The sequence below is a fragment of the Orycteropus afer genome, unplaced genomic scaffold (assembly GCF_000298275.1).
Source record: "Orycteropus afer afer isolate SDZICR_OR568_19922 unplaced genomic scaffold, OryAfe1.0 scaffold00061, whole genome shotgun sequence".
Classification (NCBI taxonomy): Eukaryota; Metazoa; Chordata; class Mammalia; order Tubulidentata; family Orycteropodidae; genus Orycteropus; species Orycteropus afer.
This window is the reverse complement of record NW_006921648.1, coordinates 10,370,586-10,393,231: the sequence shown is the minus strand read 5'-3', so window position 1 is coordinate 10,393,231 and position 22,646 is coordinate 10,370,586. Positions and strand designations below refer to the sequence as shown.

Here is a 22,646-nt window from a genome sequence, read left to right as displayed (position 1 = left end):
ATTTCACTGATGTTTATTTACAAACGAGCATTATCTATGGAAAACTCTGGATTTCCAGATTCTCCTGACAAACTGGATCTGGTCATACTGGGCCTGCCTTCCTGCAGGGCACCAAGCAGCTGATACTAGCGACCCTACTTGGGCAGGGCACAGATCCTTCAACTCTCCTCCCAGTCCCCGTCCATGTCCTCCACTCCTTGGAGACAGCCCCTGCCTGGTTTTACCCAGGAACCAGGACTTCGAAACAGTTCAGCCTGGTTCAGTCTTCCTGTGGAGCAACACCAGAATAGACCCCAGTTTTTTAAATGGGGGTGAACAGGAACACTAACCAGAATGGGAAAACCATGGCGCGAAGTCCTGCTAGAAGCTTCATCTCCATCTTAGAAAGCGAGGACAGAGTGTGCATTGCATAGCAACCAAATCTCTTGCCTGACTGAATTGAACACAACGGCGCCCTGCTCAAAGATGGCAGCCGACTGCACCGCTTTGAATGTGTGTCACTCTCCACTGTCCTGGCAACAATACAGTCTCCTGCATCAGGATCCTGTAAGGGCTCACTGCAGCTCTTCTGACTCTTCCATTCCAGGCCTTCAGCCTGTTAATTTTTCCTTTGGTTACCATTCTGGATCAACCAAATTTTAAAAATTGAGGTCTGTTCCGGTTTTACTTTGTTGGCCATGACAGAACTAATTCAAACTGGTTTGAAGCCCCACCAGAAACATAGTTTGCCCATCCCTGCAGGCAGCTCTGTTTCTGGATCTTGTCTGAGACAGTTCCTCCCCTCAGGTCCTCAATCCTGCTTCCAGTAATTCTCACAGCCCTCTGCTCTTACCTGTCCTGTTTGTGCGGGAGGTCAGGGCTGGTTCGGGCATGCTGGGTAGGTCAGTGGCCGACGGGGCAAAGGGGCTGGTGGAGCCAGGCCGGTCCGGAGACTTTGGGAGGCTCCTGACAGCTAAGCTGCTGGAAGGGGGCACTTTGCTGGCCTGGGGCATTTCACCTACGTCAAGAGGAAGACGAGTCTAAAAACAACCAGGTATCCATCCAGGAACCCAGATGGGTCATGCCCACCCCAAACCAGGCTGTGGAGTTTGGGAAGTCTGAGCTTTGCTTCCAAGAGAAGACATTTCAGGACAGAGCCAAGGAAATAGCTTTGGAGTTATACCTAGCTCCCAGAGCCCTGATTTTCCCATCTGTGAAATGGACACAGTAGCAGTGCCTAGATCATAGGCCGCTTAGGGCAGCTGCTTCGACAGCATTCCGCCTGCCATGTGGTCAGCACGCATTTCCCTTGCAGCCAGGAACTGCTCCCTCACCTCCAGGACCCCGTGCATTATACGGTAACTGGCATATGATCTTCAACTATTGCTCCTGGAGGTGAGTGGCTGCAGCTCTGGCCTCATCCTCTCTCCCCACCCTGAGAGCCCAAACCAGTCTTTCCCCACACAGTTCACAATCCCTCAGTGTAGCAGGTCAGCAGGGACCAATTCATCTCACTACAGACCAGGAAATAAGGATGCGCACACCACGGTATCGGTCAAGGGCTGAGGCCAAGACTCAGCTCTCACAAGCATCTCCTATTGCTTGGCTCCTTAATAGCATTGGTGATTTTGTAACTTAAAAATAAAGTAAGATTTAAAAGAGACAGAAACACTGAGGGCCCCAGGGGGAGGTGGCTCGTGGAAGGTCAACAAGCGGCTCTAATGGTCACTCATCCAGACCACCGCTCACCAGGAAGCCCTCCTCCTCTGCCTTGATTTTTGGGAAATGGGAACAGAGAGGGGTGTGGTGGGCATGGAGGGATATGAGAAGCTGCTGGGCCTGGACTTCCAAATACCTGGGGAGGGGGTGGGTGGAGTTAGGGAGTGGTCAGTAGGAGGAAGTGGGGGTAGGGAGACAGGCTTCCCACACTCACCCTGGTAGATGAGTATACTGGAGACCCCTGGGCCAGCCCCTGGGATGTGACAGAGTCCCTGGGGCAGACTGGGGAGAGTGGGGATGATCTGGATGGATCCATCAGGGAGACTCAGGCAGCTGAGCAGGGGCCTGGAGGCGGGCACTGCAAGAGACAAAGGCTGTAAGCTGGGCTTTCGCAGCACCTGCAATCTGCTTCCTGCTGTTTGGTGATGATCTGATTCATGTCTGACTCCCCCATGGGGCTCTAACTTCCCCCACAGCAGCTGCTGGGTCTGTCTTGCCCATGGTGGGTCCCTAACACCTGGCAGAGTGCCTGGCACAGAGCTGATCTCAGTGTTAATGGATGAGCAGAGCTGGCAGGGAATCCCGAGCTGGTGGGGAATCCCTGCTCTGTCTAGCGGTGGCTGAGATGATGGGGCCTGAAGATTAAACTTGCTGGGACGGAGATGGGTGTGCCACTGATGGGCAGTGTGGCACCTGTCCCAGCTCCAATTCCTCAGCACCTCCAACAGGAAGCCCACCTCTCTAAGCCCCTTAACATACCAGGCACCAGGACAGTCTCCTCCAGCCTGGTCCGTCCAGGTGCTGTCTCCTGGTTGAGCAGAAGAGGCAACGGGCAGGGCCAGGTGGAGTTATTCCCCAGCCCCACCAGGAAGTTGCTGGTCACCGTGGGCTCAGCAGGGGGCTTGTCTGTGGAGGAAAGGACTGAGTTGGAGGCTGGGTGAGATGTAGGTGAGTGCTTGGAGGGGACCCCTGAGTGTGGAGGGCCTGGAAGCCCCCTAGTGGTTGAAGGGAAGCTCCTGAATCCTCAGCTGAAGTGGCTTGATCATAGCTGCTCTGCAGGCAGCCACAGCCACCCGGCCTTCTCCTGCGATGGGGCTTGAGAGCACCCTGGATTCCTCATGACACCCATCTCCCCCTCAGATGGGGGATCGTGGAGAGTAGGGCTCCTGTCTCCTTCATGAGATGGGTGAGGCCAGACGGGGAGCCGGGGCTGGGCCACAAGCCTGAGAGCAGGCTGTGGGTTCCGGGCCCTTCCCCCTTCCCTAGCCAGTCGCTGAACGCCTCCAGGGCCCCAGGCTCTACCCCGAAAGAAGGGCAGGGGACACATTCTGTTCCCATCATACTTGGCCAGGGGCTTATTTCCTCCATCTAATGGAGGCCTGAGAGGGTAGGGCACACTCCCTCTGAGACAGAGGCTGCTGCTTCCTGAGCACAGGGGCCACTCCTCCAGCACCTGGGGTCTTCATGGGCAGGGACCCTGCCTCACCATCAAGGACTGGGCCTCCTACATCAGACTCTGAGCCTCACTCCTCAGTCTGCTCCCCACCTTTGCACTAACAGCTGAGGAGGAGGAGGGGAGGGGAGGAAGCAGCTGGGGGGGGTGACCATCAGCTTGGGGACTCTGAGGAGGATGGGAGGGGCTGACCACCGACTGACACCAGGTGAGTGTGCCCTATGAAAGGAGAAGTGTGGCCTTGGGATGGGGCAGGGTGTCTCAGCTCACTCCACATTAGCAGGGGTGTCTCAGCTCACTCCACGTTAGGAAAAGGGGCCTTAGAGCTGGCTCTCCCAGGAGCATTGCCCACAGAATCCCGAAGATCTGGGTTCAAATCACAGTCCCACCTCTCACTAGCTGTGTGACTTTGGGTAAATGACTCCACCTCTCTGAGCTAGTTGGTATGTGTCTGAGGAGGCCCCAGCTTTCCTGGCTTAGACTCTCCCTGGGTCACCCCATCCTGCTCACCTAACTTCCTGTGTTTCAGGTCCGCAGGCAGCCCCTCTGGGAAAGCTGCAGAGAGAAGGCTGTGGTCAGTGTCCCTGGGGCAGTGGTCCAAGACTCCAGAAGCCCATGGACCCCAGCAGGCTGCATGGCCTTAACTAAAAGGGCTGGAGTGTAGCCTTAGGGGGCTCTCATTCCCTCCCTTCCTCTGACCCTCTCCACCCCCTGCTTGTCTGCTTGAACCCGGAACAAAAAGCACGCAAAAGAGGCAGAACCATGAAGGGGACGTGACATGGTGAGAGTGTTTAAAAGCACAATCTGCTTTTGAATCCCTTTCCAGCTGTGCACCTTTGCAACCTAGCACCTGAGCATAGACTGTGACGTTCCCTTATCTGTGAAATGTATTCACAGCAATACACTGCGAATCAAGAAGTCAGTACCAGGCACTTAGCACATCAACAGGAAGCAACCCAAGTTCTTGAGCGAGGGGATGGTTAAGTAAATGAGGGTTTGTTTACTCAAAGAATTACCAGATACCACACAGGCCTAACACACAGCAAAGATGCTGAGTGTCTATGGGGAAGTGGATGGTGCCTGCAATCTGCATGAAATGTACCAAAAATAAGGTGAGTGGCTGAGTGGATGGATGGACAGATGGATAGAAGGATGGGCAGATGAACAGATACATGGTTGTGCAAATGGAGCCAGACATTAGTTGTAGGATCTAGTGGTGAGTATACAGGTGTTCACAGCCCCAATTCTTCGACCTCTTCTGTATGTTGGAAAATTTTCACAATGAAATGTTGGGGAAGATACTCATCAAAGAAGGAAGAGGAAGCCTCTGGGCCTGTATCCCCCACGTGTGACAAGGGAACGGCTTCGCAGGCTACATGAAGGAAGCAGGGTACAGAGGAATGTTTGCAGATGTGGCCATCTGTGAGGGGACAAAAGACCTGGCTCGTGGATGATGAGGCTGCATCTGACAAGGGACAGAGGGAACTGGGAATACTGTCTCCAGGGAGGGAAGTGAGGACTGGGTGAAAGGAAGGTTTGTCACCAAAGATTATTTGCACCTTTAGGTTTTTGTATGCCATGCACCTGTATTACCTGTTCAGAAATAAGTAAATAAATAAGTCCAGGACTTACATAAGGTCCAGCATTCAGCAAGCACTCAGTTAACATTTTACAAATGTTTCATTGAACAGCTATTGATGGAGGCGTTACTGAAAGCTGGGCATGGTGCTAGGAGCTGGGGATATAGTGATGAGTCAGAATGACAAGGGCTCTGTCCTGGCAGCAGGGGAACTATGTAAAGAGGCAAGGAATGATGTCCAGGTTGTGACAAGAGCTGAGGTAAGGTGCTAGGAAAGGCATGGACAAGGTGAGATGAGTCAGGTCATGTATGTGGAAAGGGTGGTCAGGGAAGGCTTCCTCCTGTTGGAGGAGGTGACGCTGGAGCCAAGGCCTAAAAGATGAGAAGCCAGGCACAGGATGGTCTGGGGGAAGGGCATTCCAAGCAGTACAAGCAAAGGCCCTGAGGCTGGAAAGGGCAGGGAGACCGCAGGAACGGACAGAAGCTAACGTGCCTGAAGAGTGCTGAGTGCACAGGGGAAACACATGGCGAGTGTGGAGATGGGGCAGGGCCAGGTCCTGCAGGGATGTGCTTTGCAGGACAGTGAAATGACCTCATTTGCATTTTGAAAGCTCACGTTGGCTGCCAGGTGATGACAGACTAAGGAGGCAAAGGAGGCTGGGTAGGGGCTCAGAGAGGTGCAGGGACTTGCCTCAGGCCACACAGGGCATAAATGAGAACACCCTCAAATACAGGGGTGATGACCAAGAATGAAAGAGAAGCCAGAAGCCAGAGGTCCTGTAGGAAATGGCAGCCTAAAGAGCGAGGGACGGAAACCCCCCTGGAGAAAGCCCATTTGTACCTGGGCAAATGTTTCCTTCCTGGAAATGTTCACTGCACACAGGTGCAACAATAGGAGGAGGGGCAGCAGGAGCACCCAAACCCAGGCGAAGCCAACGAGACTTGACGCGGGAAGCAACTGGGAGCCACAGCAGACTTTGGGGCCAAGGAAGGGCCAGTCCCAAGCAGGGCAGAGGTTGGATGGGGGGCAGGCAGTGGGCTGCCTCTGCCCTTAGCAGCTGCTCACTCACGTCTTTTCTGACTTTTCTGCCCTGTTTCCAGTGGTGCCTCCACGTTCTCACTGACCACTTCTTCTGATCCCATGTGCTCTACTTTGGAGAAAAACCAGAAAGACCAACACCATCAGTGGAGGTCAAGGTGGGCAGAAAGAGTCTGATCGCCCATGGAGGGGTGACCATTAGTGTTATGGAACTTCCCAAGGAAGAAAGAAGAAAATGCAGGCTGAGCCAAGAAAACCCAAACTTACTGAAAATATCTTTGCTTGGGCCCTCCAGCTGGGAGTCCTGGAACACGTACTGGTCCAGTTCCGCTGTCCAGACAAGGCAAAGCACAGCCAGTCAGGGAGGGCTTACTGAAGTCCTGCCTTGTGCCAGCCTTGGACGAGGTCCCAGGGGGCTGGGCCCTCGAGGCCAGACACACAGTGCTTACTGAATGAACAGATGATTAAGTCACGAATGGACGTTGACTCTTCATGGACTCTTAATCTAACTGAAGGGATAGGGTTGCACCCATGAGAAGTTACCAATCACTGTACAGTAGCTCTGGTAGCGTAGTGGCTAAGGCACTTGACTGCTAACCAGAAGGCCGGCGGTTCAAACCCACCAGCCACTCCCCAGAAGGAAGATGGGGCAATCTACTTCCGTAGTGATACTGCCCTGGAAACCCAAGGAGGGGTCGCTATGGGTCAGGTCTGACTCGACGGCACATAACAACAACAACAACAACAACAACAACAACCCAGGGATGGGTGATGATTGTTGTTGTTGTTATGTGCCGTCGAGTCAGCCCTGACTCATAGCGACCCCTCCTTGGGTTTCCGAGGCAGTATCACTACGGAAGTAGGATTGCCCAACCTTCCTTCCGAGGAGTGGCTGGTGGGTTTGAACCGCCAGCCTTCTGGTTAGCAGTGAAGTGCTTTAGCCACTACGCTACCAGAGCTCCTGGGTGATGATTAGAGGCCCTGAATAAAAGACATCCAACACAGTAGGTACTCAATACATTGTTGTTGCTAGGTGACACTGAGTCGATTCTAACTCATAGTGACCCTGTCTGACAGTAGAACTTCCCTATAGGGTTTTCCAGGCTACAATCTTTATGGAAACAGATTGCCAGGTTTTTTCTCCATGAGCTGGGTGGGCTCAAAACATTGACCTTTCAGTTGATAGCCGAGTGCTTAACTGTTACACCACCAGGGCTCCTTACTCAGGCCACAGTGATTAATTACGCCAAGCAGTAGTTCATGGCTAGGAGCCTATGGGGAAGCTGGTTATCATGGCAAGAGGTGAGAGGAGAGAGTTACAGGGAAATGGGCAATCAAGGAGGGCTTCCCAGGGGAAAGGGCCCTGGAGCAGGCCTTGGAAGATGGGGCAGAGTGTGAGAGGTGGAGAGCAGTGGGGACAGAATGGGGAAGCGTGTTCAGGGTGCCTGGGACGCTCTGAGGGACAGGAGACAGCAGTAGAAGCTTCATGTCAGGGGAAGTTAGGACTTGATCTTAGAGGCAGTGGGGAGCCAAGCATGGCTTCTGAGCTGAGGAATGGAGCAATGACATACGGTGATGGAGATGACGATACCTAACACTCACTGAATGCTTACCCTGCACAAATTCCTGTTTTAAATGTTTCATACACAGTCACTTACTCAATCTTCACAACCATTCTGTGGGCTGGTGTGACTAGTATCCCTGTTTTGCACTGTGGAAGCCAAGGTAATAAACAGACTGGATGCCTCAGGTGATCACATGCCCAGGCCAGGACCTGGCCCTGCAGGAGCACAGACCTTGGTGAAGGGCCTCCCTCTGCTGGCTTAGCAGCCCTGGTAGCGTAGTGCCTGAGGCACTTAACTGCTAACCAGAAGGCTGGAGGTTCAAACCCACCAGCCACTCCTCAGAAGGACATTTGGGCAATCTACTTCCGTAGTGATATCACTTCGGAAACCCAAGGAGGGGTCGCTACAAGTCAGGTCCGAGTTGATGGCACATAACAACAATTTCCTGTAGAGATGCTCCTAAGGGGGGAAAAAATAAAAGTCCCTGAATCCTAAGCAATGCCCAAATCCTTAATCACTACCTCCAGTTGCAAGGAACCATGAATGCCTTAGGTCCCAAACACTTCTGCTTCCCCCAGTCAGTTCCCATAAGGGAAGGAAGCAGCCTGGCTCTTGGTTCCACAATTTCTGCGACACACATGGTAACTTCTGTCCTCCCTTCGCGGCCCTTGTGTGATGCTGGAAGAGATGTCGGCTGGGGACAGACTGATCGTTTCGCACAGAGCATGGGCCTCTGAGGGACATGGCTCCTGGCTTTCAGGGAAGGGCCTCTAAGAACTGTTGTATGGGTTGTTCACTGCACAATAGCCAAGGAGGCAAACATCCAGCCTGCACTTTGCTGGCCAAGCTGTACATCCTGGTGGGGGCTGTACCCACCGTCTCTGAGGAAGGGTACTTTTTTTCAACTCAACAATGGCTCTGTACGAGGTAGGGATAAAACCCTCCCCCTCAAAAAAATCACCTCTCCCCAAAGAGTTCTGCCCTTGTCAGAAAACTCCCTTATCTGAAAACTGTAGCTCTGTTTTAAAACTGAAAACCAGCCGATCAGCTTAAGGCTTAGCAAACCTTCCCACTGCTCAAATACTTTCTTTTTTTGTGGTCAAAAACAGGAGATTTGAGGTGAGAAAGATGTAAGCTGCTTATTATCTCTAATGCAGACTTGGGTAGGTCTGAACCTTACTTAATCTCTTCAACTGTAAAATGGGAATACTGCTTTACAATCTTTGTTGTTGTAAAGATTCAATGAGATAATGCATGGATAGCAATTTGTACACTAACCAGAGGTGGAGGATCCATGGTGGCACAGTGGTTAAGGCACTCAGCTGTGAACCAAAAGCTTGTTGGTTTGAACCCCCCAGCCACTCCATGGGAGAAAGATATAGCAGTCTGCATCCATAAAGATTTGCAATCTTGGAAACTGGGTGGGGCCGTTCTACTCTGTCTTACAGGGCCCTAGTGAGTTGGAACCAACACAATGGCACAGGGTTTGGTTTGGAGTTAGAACCACAGGGTAGCCATGAGTTGGAGTTGATTTGACAAGGAGCTCTGGTGGTGTAGTGGTTAAGGCATTTGGCTGCTAACCAAAAGGTTGATGGTTCGAACACACCAGCTGTTCCATGGAAGACAGATGGAGAAGTCTGCTTTTGTAAAGATTTACAGCTTTAGAACCCCAATAAGGGTCGCTGTGGGTCAGAATTGACTTGATGGCAGTGAAGTATTTTTTTTTTTTTTAAATACCCAATAAATGGTAGCTATTACAAATACTACAGTATTTTGGCTTAGGAAGCAGGGAAAAAGACAGGGGTGTATGATTTGGGATTTGTGGGAAGGAAGGAAAGAAGAACAAGAATCTGACAAGGGTACAAAAATAGCCAAAAGCTATTTATTAAAGTCAAATTTTGTTTGCCCAGGGCCACTAGTGAAGGGGCCTATCTCCCTCACTATGCTTAATTTAAGGAGCCCTGGTGGCACAGTGGTTCAGCACTCAGCAGCTAACCGAAAGTTGGTGGCTCAACCCACCAGCCGCTGCACGGGAGAAAGATGTGGCAGCCTGCCTCTGTCGATGTTGGCTGCCTTGGAAACCCCACGGGGCAATTCTACTCTGTCCTCCAGGGGCGCTGTGCATCAGCAGCGACTCCACCACGGTGGGTGTGGCGAGGGCTTGTGCTCCACCCCCCTTCCTTCCTGGAGTGCCCACTCCTCCAGCTGTTGCTCACCATCCCCCTAGCCCTGATTTCTGAGGGAGGGGCTTGCTTTGGCTCAAGGCAAACAGAGAGTAACGACACAGAAAAGAACCTCCTTCCTTCAACTGCCCTTCCTCGGCTCGGACGCTTCCTCACCGATATTGGCATATGCCTCCCTGGTCTCTTCGTCTCCTTCCATCTCCCTTAACAGCCTGCTGAACTGGTCGCAGTTGATGGTGTCCGTGTCAGGCTCTGGGAAGAAAAAGCCCTTGGATGAAGCAGGAAGAATCTGGGAGAGACGGGGCAGCGACTGGAAGGTGCGGGAAGGAGCAGTGTGCAGTTGGGAGCTGTCCGTGGTGCTGACGGAGCTCCATCCTCCCGCTGAAGCCGGCTGTCTCCACGGCTGCGGAGGGGTGGGCAGGAAACCAAGAGGGGCCTACGGGAGGGGGCTCACCTGAGCAGAGCTCAATCTCTTCTTCTCCAGCCAGATCCATCTGGTCATAGAGGTGGTAGAGCTGCAAGGGGTCAAGGTGGCTGTTGAGGAGCTCCAGGTAGCTGCCTTCAGGGGCTCCCAGCTCCATGGCCATACACTGCCCGCTGCCTGGAAGGGAAAGCATGCTTAGCCATCTCAGGAGTGTTGGGAACTTGCACATAAGTACACCTACAATGGTTCCCAGCTGGGCTAGGTGAGAGCCAGTGTGAGAACAAAGAAAGGACACAAAAGTGCTCACTCCGCTTGTAGATGCTTGGGGCAGCGGGGAGAGGGAGCCTCACTTCTCTCCTCCAAGAGACTTACAGTCACCGTGGGAGGATGTCCATGACACAGACAAAGAGGTCAGGGAGTCAGGAGGCCTGGGTTCCACATCTGACTCTGCCATAAAACAGCTAAGGTTTAGAAAGCACCTACTGTATGTCAGTCACATGGGCTGATACCTTTAATCCTCACAAAAACATCATGAAAGGTGGGTACTATCACTATGCTCATTTTACAGACAAGACTGAGGTTCAAAGAGGTGAGGTGACCTACATAAGGTAACCCAGGTCCGACTGGAACCAGAATTTGAATCTGGACAGTCTGTCTGAAAGATCTGCATTTAACTGTTATGTTCTACTGCCTTGGGTGACCAAGCAAGGCTCTGCCCCCTCTCACTGTGCCTCAGTTTCCCAATATGCTACGTGAATGAGTAGTGAAGATTCTAAGATCCTCGTTATCGCTGATGAATGGCATATCAGACACTTTAGCTGCTACCTCATTTAATGTTCAAAACGACCTGATATGTTCTCACAAAAACTTGTATACAAATGTTCAGAGAAGCATTATGCACAACCATCAAAAGGTGGAAAGAACTCCAATGTCCATCAGTGGATGGATAAACAAATAACATGTGCTCCATCTACACAATGAAATATTATTCAGCCATAAAAAAGAGTAAAGCACTAACACTTGCTGCTTTGGAAGCACGCTTAGTGAGAGAAGCCAGACACAAAGGCCCACACGTTGTATGACTCCATTTCTAAACAACGTGTGTAACAGTCAAACCTAAAAAGACAGAAAGTAATCAGGGTTTGTTTGCCTAGGGCTGGGACAAGGAGTTGGAAGGGTCAGTAGGGCATGACTGCTGGTAGAAGTTGCACAACTCTGTAAATAAGCTGAAAATCACTGAACTGGAGTGGGTGAGTTTTATGGTATGTGAGCTTTATCTAAAGCTTTTATAAAACAAACAAATCCAAAACCACAAAGTAGCCAAATACCATGCAGATGGTGTCAGGGAGCTTTGAGGCCTCACCTGTGAGACTCCAATGCTCTTTTCTGTTCCCTGGGTCAAGCAGACTGATCCATGGTGTGTCAGTCCCTCAGAGTAGCTGTAACAAAGCACTGTACGTTGAGTGGCTTGAAACAACAAACGTCCATTCCCACACAGGCCTGGAGGCCAGAAGTCTGGGATCCAGACGATCCAGGTGTTGACAGAGCTGCCCTCCCTCCAGAGGCTCTAGGGGAGAAGCCTTCCGTGCCTGTCCCAGCTCCTTATGTGTCCTTGGCATTCCATGGCTTGGGGCCACGTCACTCCAGTCGCTGCCTCTGTGGCAACATCACCTTCTCTTCTTTGGGTCTCAAATATCCCTCTGTCTCTTATAAAAACCCTTGTCATCAGACTAAGGTCCACCCATAGGGTCCATGACAACTTCACCTCAAGGCTTTAACTTCATTACATCTGCACAGACTCTTTCCAAAGAAGGTCACACATCAGTCCCAGAGGTTCATGTGAATGTTTTGGAGACCACCATGTCACCCACCACAGATAAATGGCAAAAGGAATCAGAGAAAGCTTCTTGGAGAAAGTGAGAGGAGAGCTGGTCTTGAAGGGACAGAGGATGTGAAGAGCCTTCTGGTGCCCCATCCCAAGCCCAGAAGAGAATGGAGTTGAAGTGGCCAAGGGCAGAGGGAGGGCAGGGGTGTGGAAGCCCATCACATGAGTCCCCACCCCTTTCCAGCTGCTCCTTTGCCTTTCACTCACTGACCACTTTCACCACCTACAGAGGGTCTTGACACAGACCCAGATATCACTGAGAAAGAACTTTCCAGTGCTGCATGGGGCCCTGGCCAGGGCTGCCAAACATAGCCCCAAACAGCTGGTTTTCAGCACAGGCGCAGCCAGCCATGACTGGAGGAAGCAGAACTAAAAGATGGGGCCACCGCCCTTTCCTTGGAGTGGGGCCAAGGCTAGAAGTGGGGAAGAGGACGCCACCTCTCCCAACACTTTGGTCTGGGAGACAGGCAAGCACTCTACCTCTCTCCAGAATGGTGAGAAAACACCTATTCAACCTACTGTGTTTACTCAGAGTCTATACCAAAGCTGTTATTGTTAGCATCCTGGCCATTGAGTCCATTCTGAGTCATGACAACCCTAGCTACCTCTTTTCCCGGCCAGTGAGATCTGGTGGCGACAGCTGACAACAGACCCTGGATCTTCCATGAATAGGGTGTGTGACCTTGGGCAAGTTACCAAGACTCTTGGTTTTCTCACGAAGCATCGGATGTGCAACGCTCAAGTTCATCAGACCCAACATCCTGCCTTTCACAGATGAGAAGACTGGGGCCCTGAACGCAGACATGAATGGTACCAGACCCCAAAGCTTATTGGTGGCTGAGCTTGCACCGAATCCCTCAGCACAAGACTCTCAGTCTGGTGCTCTTTCCTTCCAAGCAAAATGTTTCCGTTAAATGAACAGCCGTCCTGCCCAGGCCCAGGAACGTGAACCAGGGCCTATTGCAGAGGGGGATGGTGAGGGGTACCATGGGGAGAGATTCAAGGAAGTTTAGCCTCAGCTTCACTTAGTGGGGGCTCAGCTTTGAACCTCAGACAACATCGTCAAATGCAGTTAAACATGGAGTTGGGGGGAATATGCCAACAGATGGGAAAGAAGGGGCTGCCTATGAGCCTTGGCATCAAGCTGCCTAACTTTGAAAGCACCCCTGCCCACCAACTCAGCACAGTCTGGAGCGAGAGCCTTTCTTTCCCTTTTTTAACTTCTCTGACCCTCAGTTTCCTCATCTGTAAAGTGGGAACAATAACGAATAACTCGTAAGGATTAAGTGAGCCAGTTCATGTAGGACCCTTACAAAGGGACAGGTATGCAGTAAGCACCTAAGGAGGGGTAACTTAGAACAGCACCCAATGCATGGTGAGCACAACGTGGATGCTGCCCTGTTGCTATAATTATTAATTGGCCTCTCACCTCTGTGAGGCTGACAAAGGGACCTTTTCTCTTCTATTGCCCCCTGAATCACCACATTGGAAAGCCAAGCTTTCTTTTCTTTTGCATATGGAGGCCCTGTAAGAAGGTGGCTGCAGCCAGTGAGGCAACTTGAATGGTCTGGGTCTCCGGTTGCGCTGCCTGGCGGCCCCGAAGTCTGTCACTGGCTCAACCCATACGAGGAGAAACACTTCCTCTGGTTCCCTTTCTGCTTCCCCGAGGCTGAAGCCAGTGGCCTCCTCCCAGGCAGACAGGGTGGCCGCTCACAAGGGGCTTCTGCCCCATCTCCCAACCTGGGCACAAGCAAGAGGCAGGATGGAGTGTTACGCCCATTCCCCTTGTCCCTGCTGCTTTACATTCAGCGTGTGTCTTATTTTTGGTCCTTAGGGATAAAGCTGCTCTGAAATTTGCATGTTGTTGTTGTTCTGTGCCATCGAGTCAGACCCGACTCATAGCGACCCCTCCTTGGGTTTCCGAGGCAGTATCACTATAGAAGTAGATTGCCCAATGTTCCCTCCAAGGAGTGGCTGGTGGGTTTGAACCACCAGCCTTCTGGTTAGCAGTCCAGTGCCTTAGGCACTACGCAACCAGAGGTCCCTTGAAATTTGCATGCAAGTTTTGTTTTTTTCTTTTAATTGTGGTAAAATATCTAAACATTAAAATCGGCCCTGTTAACCATTTTTCAGCGTATAATTCCACCTTGTTGTGTAACCATCCTCACCATTTATTTCACAAGTTTCCACCACCCAAACAGAAACTTCATGCCCAGTCTACAATGTCCCCCACTGCTTCCTCCAGCCCCTGGTAATCACTAACCTACTTTCTATCTCCATGCAGTTGTCTAATCTTGATATTTCACATAGATGGGATCAGACAATATTACTGTGGCCACTTGGCAGATCCTCAGTGAAATAGCTTGTCCAAGGTCACCTAGTTTGGGAACTTGAGTTTGAATTCTGGCTCTGAGGCCTTAGGCGTGTCACTTAACCTGTGTCACAATGTTTTCCCATCTTCAGATCGGGATGATGACGCCTACCTCGTAGGACCATCAAAAGACCAGGAGGGGGTACGTGTGGTCCACCAGGAGGGGGTACGTGTGGTCCACCAGGAGGGGGTACGTGTGGTCCACCAGGAGGGGGTACGTGTGGTCCACCAGGTGCCTGGAGGCCCACAGGCAAAGGCAGCCTCTTCTGTCAGGGAGCCTCAGAGCTGGGACTCAGGCCGGAGATTACACTGCCAGTCCAGGTCTTCCCTCAATGCCCGGCTGTCCCCACTGATGCGGTGAGCTCCTGGAGTTCCCAGTGTCATGTTTTCTGTGCCTGCACATGCTTAGGAGATGCATCCAAACCCGTTGCTGGTGAGTCGACTCTGACTCGTGGGTAGTCCATGTGTCACAGAGTAAACTGCTCCAAGAGCCATAATCTTTATGGAAGCCAACTGCCAGGACTTTCTTTCCCTGCACCACTAGGTGGGTTAGAACCACCAGCTCTTCAATTAGCAGTTGAATGCAAAGAGTTTGTGCCACCCAGAGACCTCTAGGAGTGCTTCAAAGGCCCCTGAATGGGGCTCTTTCTCTCCCACCCCATTCCCAAAGGAACCTGGGAGCAGAGATGACCCTAGTCACCCAGCTACAGAGGAGAGTTCCCTTCAGCTGCCCCAGAGCAGGGCAGATCCTAAGTGGCCAGCCACTCTGTTACAAGGGCAGGGTCTGTCCATCTAGCACACAGTCCCTAGCCTCCAGCATGTGCCTGCATATGGTGGCTCTCACCAGCAAATAAATGAAGACATAACCAGCACCACAGGTATCACTTTGCGTCAGAAACCAAATAACACTATTTACAGATGTCATCCCACTCATTCTAGCATAGCCAGTTGCCATTTATAGTCCCATTTTTCAGATGAAGAAATGGGCTCAGAGAGGCGAGGAGTGAGCTGGGCTGTGCTCAGCTACCTGCTTCCAAAGCAACTGGCTGCCAGACACCCAGCAGCCCCCAGGGGAGGTGCCCAAGACGAACAAGGGAAGGAGTGGGTGGCAAGACGACATCTCCTTTTGAGGAGCCGTGTGGGGACCAGAGGACTGGGAACTGGGCGTATTTTTAGAAGGTCCTCTTTGACCCTGCCCTGCCTCCTCACCACCACCTTCCACATCCAACTTGAGGAAAAGTTCCTAATTTTTTTGGGTCATCAAAAGTCCCTTTCGAGGCTTGTTCCTACCCCTACGTCACACTACACTGTGGGTTTTGAAAGAACTTATGTACCAAACCGGTTTCTGAACTGAAAATTTATTTCTCTCTCCCTGGAGAGAGAGCAGGGTCCTGGATTGTCCTAGGTCGCAGCCCTTGTGTGAACCAACATTACATTCCCCCTCTGTACTGGAGGCCCTGTGTTCATTACGTTGTTTCAATCTGCACAGCAACTCTGAGATTGGTCTTGTCATACCCATTTAGCAGATGATGACTTTAAGGGAAGATGCTCTGGTGGCACAGTGGTTAAAGCATTCAGCTGCTAACCAAAGGGTTGGTAGTTCAAACCCACCAGCTGCTTTGCAGGAGAAAGAGGCCGTCTGCTTCCTTAAAGATTTACATGCGCCCTTGGAAACCCTCTGGGGCAGTTCTACCCTGTCCTCTAGGGGCGCTGTGTCAGCACCAACTCGAAGGAAATGGGTTTTGGGGTGGACTCTGAGGTTGGCTCAGTTTTTTGGGTGCTTTTCTCCTAGAGGGGAGAGTGATATCCCTAAGAGTCTGCAGAGGTGCTGAGAGGGAGAAAGGGGCTCCTAGGTCACCCCCAAAGACTCCAATTCTGCACTGGGGAAGAGGACGCAGAGGGAGTATGTCCCTACTTGTTGACCTTGAACTTCTCTCATAGATGTACTGGAAAACTCTGAACTATGTATGTAGAGACCCAGCTTTAAGATCCAGGTCTGCCTTTGACTTTGAGTAAATGTCTTTGCCCTTTTCAGCCTCAGCTTCACCAAGCGGATGGGAGAGACCATTTGGCGGAGGAATCTTGGGATTCTGGATCCTCATTGTCCGTCAGCCTCTCCCTTTCCCTCACAGCCCCAAGGCCAGCTTGCTCTCCAACCTCATGATCTAAGCTGCTTCCTGCACCCTGATGATGGTGGGAAGCTGGGGGCCCAGGAGCACTTATCTGCCATGACCAGCCCCAATCATAACCTTGTGGGGACAACACAGCCAACAAGTTCCCCTTTTCCTCTTGCATCGTGAAGTCCCCAGATAAATTCTAACAGCCCTCTTCCACTTTTTTCCTTCAACTTCTTAAAACCATGATCTACCATGAACTTCCTACAAGACAGACACTGGACACAGTCCTCCAGGGGCCTCAGAGAGGTTTAAAAATGTACTGTTTGCCCAAGGAACTTTCAAGCTAAATGCAGACAATGTTTGAGGAGACAGAGCATCATAATAATGTAGTGGTGGAGAGTGGGGGCTCTGGGTTCAACTCCCAGCTCCACAATGAACACATGACCTCATGTGAGTTACCCAACCTCTCTGTGTTGCAGTACCTACCACCTTTGGTTGATATACCACCTGTCTCATCAGGTTGCCGTGACTTGCCTAAATTTATCCAAGCAGGAAGTGGCACTAGATGCATGTTCCCATATTAAAAGAGCAAGATATCACTTTCTAGGTTGCAAATATTAGAAAGCTGGAAAACACCAAGTGTGGGTGGGGATATGGGGATTCAGGAGTCCCCACACATCTCACACATGGGTGGTGGGAGTGTAGACAGATGCAACCATTCTCAAGAACAACCTGGGACCAACTGGAAGACTTGAGGATGCACAGACCCTGTAACCCAGTCATTCAAAAAATGTTCCCATATCCCTCACCTGAAGACTCTCACCCTTGTGTTATTTGTGTTGACACCTGGGTGCCCGTTGCTGGGGGAGTGGACAGATAAGAAAGGAGCAGCTGCACTCCATGGAGGACAGGGCAGTGATTAGAAGCACCACATGCACACCATGCTGCATAGGTGGGTCTCAATAACATGGTGCAGAATGAAAAGGTAGGAAACTGAATGAGCGCTTACAGCGCATTTCCGGGTGGGCACAGTGACGTCCATGCACATGAAGAAAGCAGCATGTGTTTACAAGAACACACACCCACAAAAGGGTCCACCTTCACTGCACCAGAGCACTCGTACCAGCACCAGCTGCCACCGGGTCAGCTCCGACTCCTGGTGACCCCACATGGCCAGAGCAGGACTGCACTCCACAGGGCTTTCAGCGGCTGGCTTTTTGGAAGCAGAACCCCAGCCCTTACTTCTGAGGTGCCTGAGTGGCATCAGACCTCTTACCTTTCTGTCATCAGTCTAGTGTGTTAACTGTTTACACCAGGCAGGGACTCCAAGCATTAGAATGTTGTTGTTGGGTGTCATCAAGTCAGCTCCAACTCATAGTGACCCCATGTACAACAGAGTGAAACATTGCCCAGTCCTATGCCAGCCTCACAATCCTTGTTGTACCTGAGCCCATCATTGCAGCCACTGTGTCAGTCCATCTCGTTGAGGGCCTTCCCCTTTTTTGTTGGCCCTCCACTTTACCAAGCATGATATCCTTCGCCAAGGAATGGTTCCTTCTGACAATACAACCAAAGTAGGTGAGATGAAGTCTGGCCATTCTTGCTTCCAAGGAGCATTCTGGCTGCATTTCCTCCAGGACAGATTTGTTGGTTCTTCTGGCACTCCATGGCACTTTCAGTATTTGTCACCAACACCACAACTCAAAAGCATCAACTCTTTTTCAGTCTTCCTTATTCATTGTTCAACTTTCACATGCATATGAAGCGATTGAAAATGCCATGGCTTGGGTTTGGCCCACCTTAGTCTTCAAAGAGACATCTTTGCTCTTCAGCACTTTAAAGAGTTTTTTTTTTTTTGCAGCAGATTTACCCAGTGCAATACGTCATCTGATTTCTTGACTGCTGCTTCCATTGGTGTTGATTATGGAACCAGGTAATATGAGATCTTTGACAACTTTAATCTTTTCTCCATTTATTTTGATGCTGCTTATTGGTCCAGTTGTGAGGATTTTCATTTTCTTTATGCTGAGGTGTAATCCATACTGCAGACTGTAGTCTTCGATCTTCATCAGTAAGTGCTTCAAGTCATCTTTACTTTCGGCTAGCAAAGTTGTGTTGTCTGTGTATTGCAGGTTCTTAATGAGTCTTCCTCCAATCCTGATGCCACATTCTTCTTCATATAGTCCAGCTTCTCGGATTATTTGTTCAGCGTACAGACTGAATAAGTATGGTGAAAGGATACAACCCTGACGCACTCCCTTCTTGATTTTAAACCATGCAGTGTCCCCTTCTTCTGTTTGAATGACAGCCTCCTGGTCTATGTTCCTCATGAGTACAATTAAGTGTTCTAGAATACCCATTCTTCTCAACGCCATCCATAATTTGTTGTGATCTACACAATCGAATGCTTTTGCATAGTCAATAAAACACAAATAAACATCTCTCTGGTATTCTTTGCTTTCAGCCAAGATCCACCTGGCATCAGCAATGATATCCCTCATTCCACATCCTCTTCTGAATCCAACTTGCATTTCTGGAAGTTCCATGTCAATATACTGCTGCAACCTTTTTTTAATTACCTTCAGCAAAATTTTACTTATGTGTGATATTAATGATATTGTTTGGTAATTTCCACATTCTATGGGATCAACTTTCTTTGGAATGGGTACAAATATGGATTATAATAGTTGCCCAGAAAAAAAGAAATGAAGACAGAGGAAGGAAAATTAGTGAAGAGATGTTTCACTGGACTGAAGCTTATGGTTGTTATGAACCAAGGTACGCTGCTAACCCACCTCTCTGCTCCTGAGGTTCAAAAGAAAACATGAAAGGAGGCTTCCTGGGGTAGGGTATCTCTGGGTCTCCCCAACAGGGCCTGCACAGAGTCTGGCACCCTGAGATGTTCAAAGCTACTGACGGAATGCCTTCACACCTGCATTCTTGCTACCTCTAGGCTGTCTGGAGATGAGCTGATCTGTGCCTGAGATCCCAGGGTCCTGGGGGAGAAGATAAGAACGTGCAGGATTGGAGAAGCACTTGGGAAAGGCATGCAGACACCATCCACAGAGGAGGAGGCCCCTCACCCTCTGCTTGCTATTTGTCTGTCTAGCGTGGGCGTCCAGGAAAATGAGAGAGAGAGGATTTGCGGAAACGACTGGTTCCACCCAAGACTTTCACTTCCTGGAGGGGCCTGATGAGGTCCCAAGAGATAGAGGGGAAACTGAGGAACATAGCAACATTGAGGGGCTTGTAGAACTGGAAGACAGTTGAGGTTCTGCCCACTCTTTCTCAAGGCAGGGAGACTGGAAGGGGTGTGTGTGTATATGTGTGTGTGTAAATTAACATCACGAAATCTCTCTATAGAGTAGATAATTGACTGCTGCCAGATGCCCCACCACTACCTAGTGCCTTCTGCCTGGCTCCATTTCACATGGTGATGGCCTCCTAAGCATCTGGGTTTGGACGTCCTCTACACTCCCTTTGCGCTCCGGCCTGTGAGGAAGATGGTGACTTGGGATAGATGGTTAACTGGGGGCCCAGCAATGAAACTGAAACCCAGAGGAAGGTCTTTTCCTAGAGAAGAACTTGGGGATACTAGCCCCAAGCACCAAAACTGGCCAGTTCCACAGGGGAGGAGCAGAAGGCCCTGGAGTTGCAGGATCCGGGGTGCTGGGTGTGTCCCTCCAGCTCTGGGGCCAGCTTAGCCTGGAAGGTCACAAAGAGCCCAGCCGTCTGGAGCTGTGGCACAGACAGCTGATCTCTGCCGGGGGCAGCCTGTTGCTCAACCTTGCCTTCCTCAGCTGCAGCGCCCTCAGAATCTTCCTTCTTCATAGCTCCCCAGTCCCCACGGGCTTGCACCAACCAGCCTGTGGCAGGACAAAGTGGCCTTGGAGTTGGAAAGCCAGAAATGAAGCCAGATTGGTTCCAATCCCAGGCCAGAGTTTCTCAGTGGTCAGAGGAGCAGACCTGGCATTGCCAGAGAAAGGATGAGTTCACTATGGTCCAGTGGGGCAGGACAAACACAGGGCTGGGAGCCATGAGACCTAAGATCTGGGCCCTCATCTGCATGGGACAGGCTTTGTGCCCCTGAGTGAGGCCCTTTCTCTTTCTGGTCTCTGGAGCCCTCATCTATTAAACAAAAGTGTCATATCAGGGCAGGGCCTTGCAAATGAAACTTTACAAGGACCCCAAATCCCAGAACAGGTAAAGACAGAGATGACTAAAGGGGGCTTTGGGGCCCAGAATCCTTTTTTCTCCAAAAAGGGCTGCACAGAGTCCAGTTGGAAAACTTTAAGTCTACATGACCCCTGCCTCTAGATACTTTCGGATTTGACCATTTCAACTTGTGTGCTGGCTACTGTGATGGGCCACCGAAATCAGCCCCTCACCCACCTCCTGCTGACAGCTCACAGCTCAACCTCTCTGGGAATTGCCCTCAGGAAAGCCAGTCACTTGAAGGAGCCCTGGTGGCACAATGGTTAAGCGCTTGGCTTCTAACTGAAAGGTTGGCAGTCAAAGCCCAGCCAGCAGCTCCACAGCAGAAAGACCAGCCGATCTGCTCCCATAAAGATCACAGCCCAGGAAACCCTCTGGAGAAGCTCTACTCTATCATACGGGCTCGCTATGAATTGGAATCAACTCAGGCGGCACCAACAACAGAATCAGCCACCTTGTCCAAGGCCCCGCTCCTTCTCCAGGCATAGTCCACACCAGAGGACTGGGGTACAAAGGTGCAAAGGTGTGGCCTCCTGTCCTAGTCTGGGGCAGCCCTGCAAACCACCCTAGCTTCAGAGCTCTCTGAGATTGGCTGAGGCCTCTGTTGTGAGCGCATGGCAGCCCAGTACCTCCCTCTGCCCTGTCCTTTCCTCCCTTTCCTCCAGGGTGCTGATCCTGTGAGTCTCCCCTGACCGTCCTCTATGCAAATCTCCATCTCAGAGCCTGCTTCCCAGGGAACCCAACCTAAGACAACTTGGTTTTGATTTTCTCCAAGTGGGACCTGGGAATCCTACAGAACATCACAAAAGGGCCACTGAGACCAGCTCTGAGACCTGGGCCAAGCCACTTGTCCTCTCTGAACCCTGACTAAAGACCACCACCTTATAGCAACTTGGAAAGTCTTGGAATCGAGTGAGACGACCCTGGCTGGCGCATAAGCTTGTAAATGGCAAAGTCATTGGGGGCTTGGGGTCTGGTGGCTGGTGGGAAGGAAGTGTGCCTTCAGCCCTTATCTACGAGGCAAGGATAAGAGCCCCTTCCCAGCCTGCCTGCCCGCCTCTCCCAGCTCCAGGTGGCCTTCCCTCTGCACGCCCACCATTCTGAGCTGCAGCTGTTGTTGGAGGCTGTCTAAGTCATAGCAACCCCATGTACAACAGAACGAAACACTGCCGGACCGTGCCATCCTCCCACTTGCTGCTATGTGTGAGCTCACTGTTGTGGCCACCATGCCAATCCATCTCTTCCTTCTCTTTTTTGCTGACCTGCTGCAGTTAATGGCTTGGAAGGGAATCCAACAAGCTTTCTTTCCTGGAAGGGAACCGGAGCCAGGAGTCGGGGAGGCAAGGGGAATGAGGCTCTTGTGGTTGCAGTTAGCAAAGCCAGGCCTCCGAGTCCCACTCCTGACCCCCAGCTCAACCTAACACAGCACCAGGCCCTCTGCTGGGGCCCTGAGACGCTGCGATAAGGGATGTGCAGGCCCTGCCTGCTGGGATCTGACAGTGCAGGCCGGGGTTGGCAGGCGTGGCTGTGGGCAGAGCGACCCAGGGAGGGCAGAACCATTCTGGGCCTCCTCACCCCCAGCTGTTCTGACTCTGAGTCCGGGGTGAGGCTGAGGAATCTGCATTTTGGAGTGAGCTGCTCCCTCCTATGTCCCTCTCCCCCCTCCACACACCTGCCTTGCAGGGATTCTGAGACAGCCATCGGAATTCTTTCCAAGCCAGTGTGGAAGGCATCACCCCTAGTTTTCTTGGCTTCTTTCTCTTCAGCACCGAGATGTCTACAACCCAAGCTCCCTGCTTCCCCCCAGTTGAACCTTCCAGATCCAATTCTGCCATCCTCCCCCTTTCCCCCAGCTGGAAACCTCAGAATCAAATCGGACAATTCCTCTACCTTCCAGAAGTTTCTCTGCTGCCATTTCCACTGGCCCAGCCTGGATTTTTATAGTAGCTTCTCCATCCTTGCTCTGATCTGGGGTCTCGCAAACTTCACACCTTTATCTGCCACCTTTACGCTTCTTTTTGTCATATCTGCATACCAACCAGTCTATAATTTACGTTAGCATTTCCTCTAAGTTAAATTTTAAAAGGCACAAACATATTTATTTTAAACGAAAACTT

At 51.1% G+C, this 22,646-nt stretch overlaps 1 protein-coding gene across 1 annotated transcript in view; it reads right to left on the bottom strand.

The window, feature by feature from the left end:
• The window catches only part of CIITA (class II major histocompatibility complex transactivator), a 61,777-nt gene that overhangs the window by 24,067 nt on the left and 15,064 nt on the right, over positions 1-22,646 (bottom strand). Inside the window, exons 2-9 of the mRNA XM_007939729.2 lie at positions 9,972-10,118; positions 9,674-9,769; positions 6,037-6,099; positions 5,801-5,881; positions 3,662-3,706; positions 2,458-2,604; positions 1,913-2,056; positions 833-997 (exon numbers count right to left, since the gene is read on the bottom strand). Of these exons, the coding sequence (XP_007937920.2) occupies positions 833-997; positions 1,913-2,056; positions 2,458-2,604; positions 3,662-3,706; positions 5,801-5,881; positions 6,037-6,099; positions 9,674-9,769; positions 9,972-10,118 (888 nt within the window). The remainder of the gene's footprint in view (positions 1-832; positions 998-1,912; positions 2,057-2,457; positions 2,605-3,661; positions 3,707-5,800; positions 5,882-6,036; positions 6,100-9,673; positions 9,770-9,971; positions 10,119-22,646) is intronic.